The following is a 16,721-nucleotide window of genomic DNA, read 5'->3' as shown; positions in this document are numbered from 1 at the left end:
GTAGTCCTAAAAAGTCCAACAAATATAAAAAATTGAACCTTCAAATTTCTATCATTATAGCACATTTCAAACATACAGAATTCTCATACACATAATTATCCATTATCATTCTTTTATTACAGTAGCATAGGTCGAACACTTAATAATATATTCTATCCATGTAGATGAAGAGACTTTAATCCACTGAGTGAAGTGAATGCAGTGGCATCATTCATATGCAAGAAGGGAATATAATTTTTATCTATATATATATAACAAAAATCTTTTTTTAAATACATACCTCATAATATCATCTTCAATCTCAACTGATGATTAAACTAAACAATTGGTTAACCTCTAACAAGTGTTTAAATTCATTAAAAATAAAATCTCTTAAAGAGTCCACTAAGACCTTAAGACCGGCTTGAATTTGAGGTGACATGGCCTGATATCAAGTTGAACTTGGTTGGATTCAAGCTGCACTGATCATTAATTGCCCAACTCGAACCAATTCAAACCAGACTAGTTTGGGTTTCACCCCATAGCGATGCCATTGGATCGTTGCTTGGGTCATGCAAGCCATGTCGAGTCGCACGCATTTGGCCACGCCAAGTTACGCTGGAACTTGTGGGGTTGCTGAGTCATCGCATTGGGCCACAAGCACGACCCCACCATAACTCAACGCTTAGTCGAGTTGGATTAGACCGTAGTTGGTGCTTGGTGGTTTGGCCCCACCATGCTAGATTGGGTGAGCATCAGGCCCGAGCCCACGTCCAATCCAATCCTAGATACAAGCATAAACTGGGCCTACTCCTATTGGACCCAACCATCATTCCCCCCTTCCCTTTTATTTTTGTCTTTAATCATAATTTAAATATTTTTAAAATTTAAAAATATAAACAATTTTCTTTGATGCTAAATAATTTAATATATTACATAACGACATGAACATCATTAAATATCAATTATAATTTTTTTTACTTCATAATATAAAATTTTAAAACAATTATTTAAAATTAATGATGCTAATATATATATATATATATATATATATATATATATATATATAATTTTTATTGAATATATAAAATTGATGAAGATCAAAATTTTGTGAAATATTAAGCCAAGAAGATATCAAGCAATAATGTTATTATTAAAATAAAAAACAGAGAACTTACAATCTCTTGAAAGTGTAACATTTCTTAGTCTTCCATTGAAGATCATCAGTCAAATTCCTCTCAAATAAGATGAAAGCGAGGGGTGTTCGCCAAGAATTATATAGGAGATGAGGAGGATCTCAACGGACGTAGGAAAGTGCATTCCATATTATTTTTATTGAAACAAAAATTAAATTAGTTATTTTTTTACTAAGGTATTTATAAGTAGGAAATAAATGCTAAATGATTAGATGTATTCTATGAAAAATTAGATGGCAAATAATGATGATGAGGTGCATATCATTTATGGTTTTTCAAATTCATAAGAAAACTACGGTGATTACATTTTTATGTCTCTTCCTTTGAAATTTGGTCCCCAAATTTGATTGACCTTCTTTTTAACATCATATTCTATTTTCCATGTGGCTTCATTCTCCGTATGATATTGATAACGAATTTATTCCATAGATCATGCTTATTTCTTTCCAAATCTAGGTTGGCTACCAATTTACTTTTGGAGTACTGACACATTGTGTATGTATCCACATTGACTACTAACACACACAACATTGTGTATGTATGCAAGTTTGTGGCATAACGACTATATGCAACTTATGAAATCTTTTATAAGACATCAAAAGTATAAATAAATTGGAATAGACACTTTTTATAATTTTTCAATAGATACTTGTAGTTCAGTCCTCACTTGTTGACAAACTATCTATTTTGAAACGTACTTAATTATGTCTCTAGGAGTCTCGCACACTACACATACCCTTATTTATAATCAATAGTATCATCAGTTATAAATATCTAAAGCTTAAGAAGATTAGTCTACTCTTATGAAGGTTGAGGAATTAGGGGAGGTTCATTATTTGAGTTTGCATGGTGAACTCTAGGAGCGTGTGGGGCAATATAAGGCCATCTAGGATCCATCCTCTCTACGATTCACGTATATAAGGCTACGCATACATAGAAATAAACTCAATAAGCCTGAAACGGATAGGTTTGTTCCCACTGATACCATAAAAGATGTAATGCTTAATGCAACACCCTTCTCCTAATTTCAAGTATTACATACATATGTGACTACAAGAAGATGTCACTTTACAATTTAGTTATGATATGATCAACAATATAGAGGGAAAGCAGATAAATTTGATACATGTTTAGCTTACTAAACAAGATAGCATAGTCTTTTCTATACAGTGTTGTGTTGATAGCTAGACATATGTTAGTCACATAAGTAACTACAACCAAATACGCATATCCTATCCAAAATTTATATATCTGATAGGTAGTTATCTATATTTGTGTTGACATGGGTCTTATCTACTCGCCTCACAACCTATCACGTAAGTGGATTATTAGTATCCTTACCTGCAAACAAAGTCTACAAATGATAAGTCCATTAGTATAAACCTATATAATTTTATATATACGAGTATCTATCATCATGTCATCTATGTAATAATTTAAAATCATATGCTTAACTAATGGTAAAATATCATCTTATAACCTCTTTATTGATATATAATTCCATAACATGGCACATATAAAAGTATAAAACATTGATGTAAAGTAAGTTATAACACATTTGTGCAAAAGTAAGTCATAGTATATACAAGAGAAAGTTATAATACACATGTGCAATCTCACTATGTCATAATATATATAGAACTCTCATATTGTACGTTATATGTGTAATATATTTTTATTATAATTCATATATTTCTATGCTTATGCAATGTATAAATTAACATTACACTTAGCTCGTAACTATCATATCATTCAAAACAAAATTTTAAAAAGTATATTATCAATACACAATATATATGACCATTATTTTTAGGTAAATTAAAAATATACTTGATTTGTCTCAAAATTGTAGTATAAAAAAAGGACCATAATTCTCAGTAGTGGCCACATGAAATAGGGAGCCGTAAACATCAAATTTTGAATACATGGTCTTGATATGTCTAAATGAAGAAACTTACATCTTTGAGATGCATATAACTCTTAATATAAATTATAATTTCAAGGAAATCTTTGGTAGAATCTCCCCTAAAATAGAATACACCCAGCCTACAAATTCATTTAAATTTCAACACTAATGCACCAACAACTCAATCTATAACCAAATGACATAGTTGTTCAAATCATACAACTACACAATAAAGTGAAATAATCTTGCTTCACAACTATTTATGGTCAAACTGTCTTATATGACCATAAAATTTTACAAGAACATAAAAGATATTTAAAACTAAATATATACAAAATTTTAGTGTAAAATATATCCATTTATAGGTTAAATTGCCATCTTAATACGTCAGTCACCACATATCCTATTAAAACTAAACTAATGATGTCTTAACTTTTAAAGCTCATATCTTTAAAATGTTATTCACTTAATTCTGAATCCTACAAAAGCTTTAGAAACTCTTCTAATACATATCAAAAGCACATAAGCTACTTGCATTATTAAGAATTTTCAATTGACTAGAACATGTATAAATCTAAGTTTAAAATAAAAGATGCAAACAAAATCAAAGACCCATGACAAAGTGAAGAGATGATATTTTCTCATAAGCCGCTTATGTAATGGGAGAAGTGCAAAAGTTTAGGACATACATGAAAATGACAAGAACTATCTCGTAAAACCATTTATTCAAAAAATTAAAAACAATAATGAGCATAATTTTCAAGAGTAACTAAAACTTGCATCAAACTCCTGTGATATTTACCATCTTGAAAGAATATGACATTACTTTAACAGTATTTAGCATCTACATGAACATTTATCCGACTAATTTGATCCCAACATGATCCATTCACACCTTTTTAATGTGTTATTTAAGAGTCATTGTTTCTCTATCCTTTCATGACTTCTTTTGTTTTGAATTAGCCTCAACACATAAAAGGACATAGACCTTATCGTTGCCCATGATTTGGCACTATCCAGCAGTTTTGGTAGTTCAATTAGAAAGTCAGCACCATTAAAAAAATTAAAAGAGAAAGACAAGATAAGGTAGCGAAAGGATAGAAGGGGATACCAAAAACATGTAAAAACATAGGCTCAAATACATTCTCCAAGACAAATTGGTACAAATAGAGATTATGTAATAGGCAAGAAGGCATACTTTTCCCACTCTTTTCTTCAAATCTGAGTTCTTTTATCAATCTTTTATTTATGTTCTCTGTGTTCCCTAATCCTTCCATCCATTAGCTCGGTGACAGTAGCAATCATGTTTAGTGAGTTAGATAATTAAAATCTGGAGAATTGACACTTGAAAGCAGGAAAAAATAACTACATTTATAATACATGATAATTTGCCACTGACCAAATTGTTAAACCAGATTTTGCAACCATTTTATTATTCTATAGAATTATTATTTTAAGATAAGCCTCTGATTGCATACATGGATACACTAGCGTATATAAGATAAATCAAAAGGTGAAGAGTTTTCACCAAATTATCTCAAGGTCAAAGTGGTAAACATAAGCCTCTGATAGCCACAAAAAAAAGGGGATGTTTCAGCCAATAAATACATATTTATTGGCATTCGATTCATTTATGATCAAGAACACATACAAAAGCAAACTAAAATTTATCTCGTTTTACCATAATTTCTTCATGTAATTTTTTAATGCTATCTAATATGCTCAAATATTGTAGTATATATAGAAAGCATACTTTTTTGCTCGTCCACTCTTTGAGAGGTAATTATTATATCTTCAGTAAAAGTCGCTTCAGTATTTTGTCCTCTTCTTACATTGCTGATTAATCCATGACTAGAATCTCTTATTCATTTCTAATTCTAGAGGAAAAGAATCATAAAATAACATGCAGCTCTTAACAAAATTGATGAAAGGTCAATGTGACAGACATTAGATACATAGTGACCTGTACAAAAATGAAATACAAAGCAGTGTTAATATAAAAGTTTATATGTACAAACTAATTAAAAATCCAAGGAGATTGTTATTCAACGATGTAACATATATAAATATACACACAATATATCAAGCTTTGTAAGTAATTGAATTGACGAGATAAAATTGCCTATCAAGTTGATATGGTGGCAGTAGTTGGCCCCATTGAACTTAGCACTACATAGAACAATAGTTGCAGATGAAATGGTTATAAAAATTACCGGCATGAAGTTACTTCTGTCCTATTACTCTTAAACCGGATATCTCGAATCCTGTAGATTGGTCGAGAGAACAAGCCTTACTGATTTCAGCATGTACATGATTAAACTTGAGAAATAAGAAATGGATGACATATTTTCTGCTGCATTGATATACTTTATGGTGGTGATAATTCATGATAGTGCATGTTGTAGATGACAAACATTGACATCAAATAACTACCTTATATTTCTGAGAAGCAAACTATCATTAGTAATACAAAAACAAAAAAAAAACACACTAGAACATACTCTCACAAAGGAACAGCCTTCTCTCATAGCTCCATACTCACCCTCAGCAGGTTGAGTGCATGTCTGCCATTGCTGAAAAAACCAATTGCTGCCCCTGCTTATAGTAGCTTATCGGATTTCTCCAGAACAAGACTGGTTATTCCTTTCCTGCATGCATTTTGCAACCAAAAAAATTAAAAATAAAGTTAACTATTCGTATATCACTATCCAGCACAATTGTATAGAGATGGTAACATACAGATAGATTACGCAATGAACTTTATGTAACATATAGAGAAATAACAACAATGATACAGTTTTATTGATTTCAAATATCTATTGTTGCAGTTGTCATAGATTAGGTTACTAAAACATCGGTACAAGAATGCCATATTTTTCGAGTACACAGTATACATAAAAAATAAGAAGAATTGGTGAGTCAATTCAAATATATTTCTAGGGTTATATTAGAAAAAGTTGGAACTGTCTTGAATAGCATGACCATCCTTACAAATCCGGCATCATCCGTACTTGCAATACCAACAAGTCTTGTTTGGAGAATGCACTTACAACATCATATCATAAACCATTTAAAAGGAAAGCCGTTGACATACCATTGAAGCTAGCATACCCCATAATCTATTTCCTGCAACTTCATTCGTTCTGAAAGTCGATCGGTGGTTCAAACATCACGACATTTGGAAACAAAGAGAAACTATATCATCGAAGGTGGAAAAGAAATCGTAGCTTCCATCTACATACCTCATCCGACTACCCCATGGATTCCTTGGCCCGCCGGCTGGCTCCTCTCCCTCTCTTCCACTGACGGCGTAGCAGATCATGATTGTTGGGCAGTACTGCAAAATAAGAGAAAAATAAAAGTGGTAGTCATGGTGAGAGGGACAAGGGTAGAGAAATTCTACTAGAACCGGAAGCCTAAGCAACGACGATCGAATCTCGACAACGACAATAACATCGATTAAGGCGGACGTTTGAGATCACCGACAGGAGACGAATGGATGTTGATTGCAACAGTGATTACCACGGCCGATTGAGGGAATCTAAAGGCGGCAGAGATCACCACCTTGCAGGATCTCTCCGGCGGCGACGGGTTTGCACGGTTCGGAGTCGCTAGGGATCATGACCAATGATATTTTTGTCCCGTTTGCTAAGTATGCAGCTTGCGATAACTCAACAAACTTGTTTTTGTTCTCATATTCGTTTTAGTTTATCTTTATTGATTGGTGCAAAGAATGTGTAACTCGATACCAAATGTCATGATTTTGGTCGGACAAATTAACTAATTTATCAATTTTGTTTGGACAGTCAAAATATTTAAATAAAAAATAATAATAATACATTCATTAGATACAAATCAATCTTAATCTTATCCATGTGAAATTAATCAAAGATATTATATTTATAATATATATAATAAAAATAATTTTAAATATGGATCTAAAATATAAAATAAAATAAAATATGAATTCACTATCACGATGTTATTTGTGTGTGAAAGGTTAAAATATAATGGCGTTAAGTTAGTTTTTGATTATCTAAATTAGATATTGAGTCCAAAGCCCTTCTTTTCTAATAGTCCTAAGTTGACTTTAGTCGATACCATTCTTACTCCCACTTCGATTTTTTCAAATCAGACAAAATCATATTAAGGGTATTTTTAATAATGCTCCTATCATGTCCAAATTAGAATGAGTTTAGATGATTTGACTTATACTCTTTGGGAGAAAGAGGTATATCTTTTTATAACAGGTGAGTATTTTTATAATGAGCTCTTATTATTATTACTCTCGTGGTCGATGCTAGATACGAAAAAGGTGGTATGCCTCTTCCAGATTAATTACGATCATGGTGTATTGAATCAGAGATATAATAACACCTGGTCTATTCAACTTAGGGCTAAGGTGTTGATCATGTGCTACTAAGACGTTGGCTATGTGACACCGAGGATATCGACCATATGATGTTGAAGTATCTTCCATGTTCTTATTCCATAATCATTTGAGGCATTCATCATGAGCTATCAGATCGAGTCGAAAAGTGATCCATTTTAACTAACCGACACTGAAGCAAATCAAATGAGATCGATCATTTCGACTACATTTGTCCTACAGATACGTTTTGAGTAAAATGGGTTATGCATATTATTAAAATGTACTTCGAGATAATTCGATCGTGTATGTCATCGAACCTTATTAAAAATTAATATATTATTAATTATTTAAACTATCATATATATATTTTTATTGTAGCATGATCATGAGACTGAAAAAAGAGTTTTTTTTTTTAGAAACCTAAAGAATTCTTTTGAATTTATAGAAGTACTATTGAGAAACAAATCATAGATGGGCACCATACTAAAAAATTTATAGTTATTATAAAATCGAGACATTCATTGTACGCTTGAAATCTTTTTCCTTTTTTATTAGACAACAGAATAATAATCAAGCTGGTTTCCAAGAACCATTCTATCTTTAAGGATCAAAAGAATTGATGACCATCAACTTGTTCACCAAAGAGAGAAAAATATTGCAGTAAATGTCTGTGACAACAAAATTCATCTTTCTCCAAGTTTCAACCTTGGAATTTTCAAGGGTGTGTTAAAGCACAGTGTTTAGCATGATAATTAATTATATGATCCTCTAAAACACCCAAATAAATCCTCCATCATTATGCTTCGTTTATCATTAATATATAATAAAGTTTTGATTTTTTTTAAAGTAAACAATCAAGATGGCATTTGATCCCAAGATGTTATCAATAGTTAAATCTATTACTAGGTAAGCTAGTTGACATTATAAAAAATATATTGGTTGAGGTCTTGAATCCTTAACACTTATAAATGGGTTTAGTATATCATCATCAGATTAATATTTTAAATATAAAGTTAATGAATGAGCATTTAAATCTTCAACCTTTGAAGAGTGGGCATAGTACATTCCATCTATACCAATGTTTAGGTTTTAAGGTTGTGAACACATCCATTGTAAGTCATAAGTTTGAGGATCTCTCAAAGCATTGACTCCTTTGACAACCTATTCCAAAATGCAGTAAACAATACATTAGGCCAAATAGAGAAGTAAGAACAAACCTCTTCACTTCAGGCCAAATTAGGAAGCATGCACAACGACATCTCTGTCATGAGAATCCAATTATGATGACTGATCCAGAAATTTACATGATCCATATACTTAACAATTAAATCAATAAAAAACATCATAATTAATTCAGCAACTGATTCATAGCAAGAACTTCCAAGAAAATGAATCAATCGGGACCCCTAGCAAGAGATAGCTATGCGCTAAGAATGGTCATGCATCAAATTCTAAAATGAAACAAGGCTTTCAACGATACAAAAGCAATGAAATCATCACAAGCATGAAATACCTCCTCGTGCTGCAAGCCCTTGCTCACCAGATCGTAGTAAACTAATCTTCGATAGTCACGTATCAGAATCTTGCCCTGGTTTATGAGAAGAGGCGTAGGAGGATGTAATACTCTCTCCACTTGGCCTACTCCAGTCGGCAATGCACACAGATGGAGATGAAACCTATGAATCCACACTCGGTGGGCACCCGACTCTTGCAGCATCCAAATATCCATCCAGTCTACCATAGCGAACCAATGGATAGCCAAATGAATGGTGCCTTCCATCTCTATCAATGAGTTGTTACCTCTCTCATGTTGGCGTTTAATATCTGGAAAAGGAACTTGTGTGAGCCTTTCATTGTCTAGATCAAGAGAGAGAATAATGTCTTCCAGGACGTTGTTTTGTGCAAGCCAATACATAGTTCCAGTTGCACTTGGTCTTCCCCAATTTAACAAAGTAAGCATAGCAAGAGCGCTGCTCACTTCCACCTTCCTCCATGTACTTCCACCAACAGTGAGTGCTTCCATCGCCAACGAGGTCGATCGGGTGCAGAACGTATGGATAACTTTGTACTGTCTTGAACCCGGATGATATCCTAAGCAAAAGTATGAAAGAATTACATTTACACTGGTAAAATTATGCGGTAAGGAGAAGCTTTTGCAGGTGGCGGGGTTGTACAAGCAAACATCCAATTCCATGTAGATGTGGTAGAGGCAAAATAATCCATGGCAAGGAGGTGACATGACCAGCAGTGGGCGGCTGTGCCAGACGGCGACATGCTTTGCAACCCACGGTGCATCAACTACATCCAGGCGCGACAAGAGAGATCTAACGTTGGTAAAGTGTCGGTGAAATGTGAGGATGGAAGTAACTTCAGGGAGGAGTTGCTGTTGTTGCTGATGCAGTCGGACGAAGTCAAGGTCTGTTGTTATGGAATACCAGCATTTGCACACACACCGGAGTTTCAAGAGGGCCCTGGCCGGGATCCATGATAGTATCTCCATGAAGAGGTCCGATGGAAGCTCCGTCATCTCCACGTTCTTTGCAGGAGGTGCTTCAAACATGGCCTTCAAATTCAAAAGATCCAGAGACGAAATATCTTTTCTTTCTCCCGGTAGTCCTAAAAAGTCCAACAAATATAAAAATTTGAACCTTCAAATCTTAGATGATGTGGGGAAGGAACTCCAAATATGATGTATCATTATAGCACATTTCAAACATACAGAATTATCATACACATAATTATCCATTATCTTTGTTTTATTACATAGCATGGGTCGAACACTTAATAATATTTTCATTCTATCAACATAGATAAAGAGACTTCAATCCATGGGATGAGTACTTATTACACTAAGTGAAGTGAATGGAGTGGCGTCATTCATATGAAAGAAGGGAATATGGTACTCTAAGGAATGGATGCAGCAACCATCTAGTCCCTATACCTACCTTCCTCTTGTATCATTATTCATAATTTTTATTTAGTCTATGCACTTTCAAGTATACAAGAATTTCACCATAACTAGTACATATATATAAGAAAAATCTTTTTAAATACCAACCTCATAATATCAACTTTAATCTCAACTGATAATTAAACTAAAAAATTGTTTAATCTTTAACCAGTGTTAAAATTCATTAAAAATAAAATCTCTTAAATTCGTTAGACCTTAAGACTAGCTTGAATTTGAGTTGAGCCCACGTTCAGTTCAATCCAATCGACCTTGAGTTGTTTACAAACATAACCTAGGCCTACTCCCCCAACCATCATCTCCCCTTCCCTTTTATTTCTATATTTAATCATAATTTAAATATATATTTTTAAAATTTAAAAATATAAACAATTTACTTTGATGCCAACTAATTTAATATATTACATAAAGACATGAACATCATTAAATATCATTTATAAATTTTTTACTTCATTATATAAAATTTCAAAACAATTATTTAAAATTATTGATGCCAAAATATAAATATACATATATATATATATAACATTTTTATTGATGATATAAAATTAATGAAGATCAAAATTTTGTGAAATATTAAGTGAAGAATACATCAAGCAATAATTTTATTATTAAAATAAAAAACAGAGAACTTACAATCTCTTGAAAGTGATCACGTTACCTAGTCTTCCAATGAAGATCCTCAGTTACAGTCAAATTCCTCTCAAATTAGATGAAAGAGGGGTGTCTGCCAAGAATTATATAGGAGATGAGGAGGATCTCAACTGACGTAGGAAAGTGCATTCCATATTATTTTTATTTAAACAAAAATTAAATTAGTTATTTTTCACTAAGGTATTTATAAGTAGGAAATAAATGCTAAATGATTAGAAGTGTTCTATGAAAAATTAGATGGTAAATAATGATGATGAGGTGCATATTATTTATGGTTTTTCAAATTCATAAGAAACTATGATGATTAAATTTTTACATCTCTTCCTTTGAAATTTGGTCCCCAAATTTGATTGACCTTCATTTTAACATCATATTCTATTTTCCATGTGGCTTCATTCGTTGTATGATATTGATAACAAATTTATTCCATAGATCATGCTTATTTCTTTCCAAATCTAGGTTGGCTACCAATTTACTTTTGGAGTACTGATACATTGTGTAGGTATCCACATTGACACCTAACACAGAATATCATGTATGTATACTAAGTTAGTGGCATAGCCACTGTATATGCAACTTATGAAATCTTTTATAAGACTTCAAAAGTATAAATAAATTGAAATAGACACTTTTTATAATTTTTCAATAGATACTTGTTGTTTAGTCCTCGCTTGCTGACAAACTATCTATTTTGAAATGTACTTGATTATGTCTCTCTTCATACCTCATCACCAATACCTTTGGTGCAAATCTTGATATATTTTAGTACTATCCAAATTTATGACAAATCTTGATTTATGGACTTCCTCCAATAGTTGCTTTTATATCATATGACTCTTTTAAACACATCATCCATGGTGGAATTTGATAGAAACATTGTCCATTTGTTGAAATTCTAGTCTTGAACATCGAGATGGTCCACCAACTATGGTTTTACAAGTATTTCTATTTTAAGTTTCTGTAATTTTTTCCACCAAGAAAGATCATATCATAAAACCAGCAAGAAACTGATTAGGTGTCATACTTAATAATTCTAGTCTTACGCTTATTAAGGTAGAGAAAGGATAAAAGGGGATTCATAAAACATGTAAGACATAGGCTAAAAAACATTCTCTAATACAAGTTGGTAGAAATAGAGATTATGTAATCGGCAAGAAGGCATCCTTGTCCCACTCTTTTCTTCAAATCTGAGTTCTTTTATGAATCTTTTATTTATGTTTTCTCTGTTCCCTAATCCTTCCACCTATTAGCTCGATGACAGTAGCAATCATGTTTGGTGAGTTTGTTAGAAAATTAAAATCTGGAGAATTGACACATGAAAGCAGAAAAAATAACCAAATTTATAATACATGTTAATTTGCCACTGAACAAATTGTTAAGCCAGATTTTGCAACCATTTTATCATTCTATAGAATTATTATTTTAAGATAAGCCTGTGATTGCATACATGGATACACCAGCGTATATAAGATGAATCAAAAGGTGAAGGGTTTTCACCAAATTATTTCAAGGTCAAAGTGGTAAACATAAGCCTCTGATAGCCACAAAAAAAAAGAGGATGTTTCGGCTTCCATATATGAAATGCAAAATATAAATAACTAGAAGAAAGAAATAGAAATCTCATGCTAATAAACACATATTTATTGGCATTCGATTCATTTGTGATCAATAACACATACAAAAGCAAACTAAGATTTAACTCGTTTTACCATAATTTCTTCATGTATTTTTTTTAATGCTATCTACATGCTGAATATGCTCAAATATTGTGGTACATTAGAAAGCATACTTTTTTTACTTGTCCATTTTTTGAGATGTAATTATTATATCTTCAGTAAAAGTCACTTCAGTGTTTTGTCCTCTTCTTACATTGTTGGTTAATCCAAGACTAGAATCTCTATTCATTTCTTATTCTAGAGGAAAAGAATCATAAAATAAAATGCAGCTCTTAACAAAATTGATGAAAGGTCAATGTGACAGACATTAGATACATAGTGACCTGTACAAAAATGAAATACAAAGCAGTGTTAATAGGAAACTTTATATGTACAAACTAATTAAAAAATCCAAGGAGACTGTTGTTCAATGATGTAAGATATGTATATACACACAATATATATCAAGCTTTTTAAGTAATTGAGTTGATGAGATAACATTGCCTATAAAGTTGATATGATGGCAGTAGTTGACCCCATTGAACATAGCATTACATAGAACAATAGTTGTTGATGAAATGGTTATAAAAATTACCTGCATGAAGTTACTTCTGCCTTATCACTCTTAAACCAGATATCTCGAATCCTGAAGATTGTTTGAGAGAACAAACCTTATTGATTTCAGCAAGTACATGATTAAGCTTGAGAAATAAGAAATGGATGACATATTTACTGCTGCATTTATAAACTTTATGGTGGTGACAATTCATGATAGTGCATGTTGTAGATGACAAACATTAACATCATATAGATACCTTATATTTCTGATAAGCAAACTATCGTTAGCAATACAAGAAAGAAAAAAAAAACACTAGAACATACTCTCACAAAGGAACAGGTTGAATGCATGCCAGCCATTGCTGAAAAAACCCAATTGCTGCTCCTGCTTATCATAGTTTATCGGATTTCTCCAGAACAAGACTGGTTATTCCTTTTTCCTGCATGCATTTTGCAACAAAATAAAAATAAAAATAAAGTTAACTATTCGTATATCACTATCCAGGGCAATTGTATAGAGGTGGTAACATAAAGATAGGTTAGGCAATGAACTTTATGTAACATAAAGAGAAATAACAACAATGATATAGTTTTATTGATTTCAAATCTCCATTGTTGCAGTTGTCATAGATTAGGTTACTAAAACATCGGTACAAAAATGCCATTAGGAGCTAAAAATTTATTTTTCGAGCACACAGTATACATAAAAAATAAGAAAAATTGGTTAGTCAATTCAAATATATTGTTAGGACTATATTAGAAAAAGTTGGAACTGTCTTGAATAGCATGACCATCCTTACCCATAAAACAAAAGTTTTAGCATCTTTCTGCTCATAACCTAGCAAATCCGGCATCATCCGTACCTGCAATACCAACAGGTCTTATTTCGAGAATACACTTACAACATCATATCATAAACCATTTAAAAGGAAAGCCGTTGACATACCATTGAAGCTAGTATACCCCATAATCTATTTCCTGCAACTTCATTCGTTCTGAAAGTCGATCACCGGTTCAAATATCATGACATTGGAAACAAAGAAAAATTATATCATGGAAGGTGGAGAAAAAATCGTAGCTTCCATCTACATACCTCATCCGACTACGCCATGGATTACTTGGCCCTGCGGCTCGCTCCTCTCCCTCTCTTCCACTGACGGCGTAGCAGATCATGATTGTTGGGCAGTACTGCAAAATAAGAGAAAAATAAAAGTGGTAGTCATGGTGAGAGGGACAAGAGGAGAGAAATTCTACTAGAACCGGAAGCCTAAGCGACGACGATCGAATCTCGACAACGACAACGATAATCACATTGATCAAGGCGGACGTTCGAGATCACCGAAAGGAGACGAATGGAGGTTGATTGCAACAGTGATTACCACGGTCGATTGAGGGAATCTAAAGGCAGCAGAGCTCACCGGCTTGCAGGATCTCTCCGGCGGCGACGGTTTTCCGGGTTCGGAGTCGCTAGGGATCAGACAAATGATGTCTTTGTCCCCTTTGCAATGTAAGTATGCTGCTTGAGATGACTCAACAACCTTGAGGTAGCTCGAGTCGGACGTTTGAGATCACCGAAAGGAGACGAATGGAGGTTGATTGCAATAGTGATTACCACGGCCGATTGAGGGAATCTAAAGGCGGCAGAGATCGCCGGCTTACAGGATCGCTCCGGCGGCGACGGGTTTCCGGGTTCGGAGTCGCTAGGGATCATGACAAATGATGTCTTTGTCCCCTTTGCAATTTAAGCATGCTGCTTGACATGACTCGACAACCTTGAGCTAGCTCGAGTCGAACCAAGCCCAAGAGTGCTTCTCGTTCAACAATTGGTCCAAGTCTTGGCCCATCTAAGTATGTCTTTGAGACGGCTCAATAAACTTGAGTTACCTCGAGTCGAACCAAGCCCAAGTATACTTGTGCCATCCTACGGTTTAGATTGTATGATCATTCTATATTTCGTCGTATATGCAAACTTAGAATTCAATTTGTAAATTAGCGACAATATATATAAGCTATCACTGTTAGTTGTTTAGTGACAACAAGAGTAATATTATCAATTAAAACATCATTTGTCATGATCCTAAAATTTTGGTCACAAAAACGAATATTAGTGACGATGCTATGACTAATTCATAATTCCAATAAAAAAAGAAATAGGGGGCCCTAAGAATGGTCATATATATATATATATATATATATATATATATATATATATATATATATATATATATATATATATATATATATATATATATATATATATATATATATATATATATATATATGCATCAAATTCTAAAATGAAACAAGGCTTTCCACGGTGACAAAAGCAATGAAATCATCATAAGCACGAATGACTACTTCATGCTGCAAGCCTTCGATCGCCAGATCGAAATAAACTAGTCTTCGACTGTCGCGCATCAGAATCTTACCCTGGTTGATGAGAAGAGGTATGGGAGGACGTAATTCTCTCTCCATCGGGCGTACTCCCCTCGGCAAAGCACACAGACGGAGATGAAACCTATGGATCCACAGTCGATGGGCACCCGACTCTCGTAACATCCAAATATCCATCCAGTTTGCCTTGGCGAACCAGTGGCTAACCAAATGAATGGTGCCTTCCAACTCTGTCAATGATTTGTGACCTCCCTCATGGTGGCGTTCAGTTTGTGGTAAAGGAACCTCTATGAGCCTTTCATCATCTAGATCAACGGAGAGAATAATGTCTTCCAGGGTTCCCTGCCTCAGTGCAAGCCAGTACATAGTTCCAGTTGCACTCGGTCTTCCCATCTTTATCGAAGTAAACGTGGTACGAGCGCTGCTCACTTCCACCTTCCTCCATGTACTTCCGCCAACAGTGAGTACTTCCATCCCCAACCCGTTCGATCGAGTGTAGAACACATGGATAACTTTATACTGTCTTGAAATTGGATGGTATCCTAAGCAAAACGCAGATAGAAGTATATCTTCGCTGGTGAAGTTTTGCGGCAAGGAGAAGCTTTTGCGAGTGGCGGGGTTGTAGAGGCAGACGTCGGGCTCCATGTAGATGTGGTAGAGGCAAATCAATCCATGGCAAGGAGAAGATATGTTCAGCAGTGGGTGGTTGTCCCAAACGGCGACATGCTTTGCAGCCCACGGTGCGTCGACTACATCCAGGAGAGACAGGGCTGCTCCATCGTTCAGTCGCTTGTGAAATGTGAGGACGGAGGTAACTTGAGGGAGGAGTTGCTGTCGTTGCAGGTGAAATCTGATGAAGACAGGATCGGTTGTCATGGAGTACCAGTGTTTGCGTACACACCGGAGCTTCAAGAGGGCCCTAGCGGGGATCCACGATAGTATCTCCATGAAGAGGTCCGGTGGAAGCTCCGACGACGTCTTCTCCATGTTGTTGTTGGAAGCAGGCGCTTCAGACATTGCCTTGCAATTCGGAAAACCC

The 16,721-nt window shown here is 34.1% G+C and overlaps 2 protein-coding genes and 1 long non-coding RNA gene across 12 annotated transcripts; all 3 read right to left on the bottom strand.

Moving 5' to 3' along the window:
- Positions 1 to 5,006: 5,006 nt before the first annotated feature.
- LOC135620028 (uncharacterized) lies at positions 5,007 to 6,751 on the bottom strand. 2 transcript variants are annotated; one of them, XR_010489600.1, is made up of 4 exons: positions 6,604 to 6,751; positions 6,324 to 6,418; positions 5,624 to 5,729; positions 5,007 to 5,345 (listed from the first exon to the last, which is right to left on the bottom strand). It is a non-coding gene; the product is annotated as an uncharacterized LOC135620028 (long non-coding RNA). The 2 variants fall into 2 exon arrangements; XR_010489599.1 differs by lacking the exon at positions 5,007 to 5,345 and having other exon boundaries at positions 5,503 to 5,729.
- A 1,964-nt stretch (positions 6,752 to 8,715) lies between these two features.
- On the bottom strand, positions 8,716 to 14,986 carry LOC135619996 (putative F-box protein At5g50220). 9 transcript variants are annotated; one of them, XM_065122574.1, is made up of 8 exons: positions 14,707 to 14,986; positions 14,382 to 14,476; positions 14,235 to 14,283; positions 14,089 to 14,151; positions 13,613 to 13,728; positions 13,326 to 13,376; positions 11,058 to 11,148; positions 8,716 to 10,069 (listed from the first exon to the last, which is right to left on the bottom strand). In XM_065122574.1, the coding sequence occupies exon 8, from the start codon at positions 10,011 to 10,013 to the stop codon at positions 8,898 to 8,900; it is 1,116 nt and encodes a 371-aa protein (XP_064978646.1). In that variant the 5' UTR covers positions 10,014 to 10,069; positions 11,058 to 11,148; positions 13,326 to 13,376; positions 13,613 to 13,728; positions 14,089 to 14,151; positions 14,235 to 14,283; positions 14,382 to 14,476; positions 14,707 to 14,986; the 3' UTR covers positions 8,716 to 8,897. The 9 variants fall into 9 exon arrangements, with proteins under 9 accessions (XP_064978646.1, XP_064978637.1, XP_064978653.1 ...); XM_065122565.1 differs by having other exon boundaries at positions 11,083 to 11,148; XM_065122600.1 differs by having other exon boundaries at positions 10,018 to 10,069; positions 14,600 to 14,986.
- Positions 14,987 to 15,580: 594 nt separating this feature from the next.
- LOC135636091 (F-box/kelch-repeat protein At3g06240-like) lies at positions 15,581 to 16,699 on the bottom strand. The gene has a single exon (XM_065147646.1). It carries the CDS (start codon positions 16,697 to 16,699, stop codon positions 15,581 to 15,583), a length of 1,119 nt encoding a protein of 372 aa, XP_065003718.1.
- Positions 16,700 to 16,721: the final 22 nt, after the last annotated feature.

Source organism: Musa acuminata, chromosome BXJ1-3, assembly GCF_036884655.1.
Source record: "Musa acuminata AAA Group cultivar baxijiao chromosome BXJ1-3, Cavendish_Baxijiao_AAA, whole genome shotgun sequence".
NCBI lineage: Eukaryota > Viridiplantae > Streptophyta > Magnoliopsida > Zingiberales > Musaceae > Musa > Musa acuminata.
Note: the sequence above shows the minus strand (reverse complement) of the source record. Positions and strands in the feature narration are given on the sequence as shown.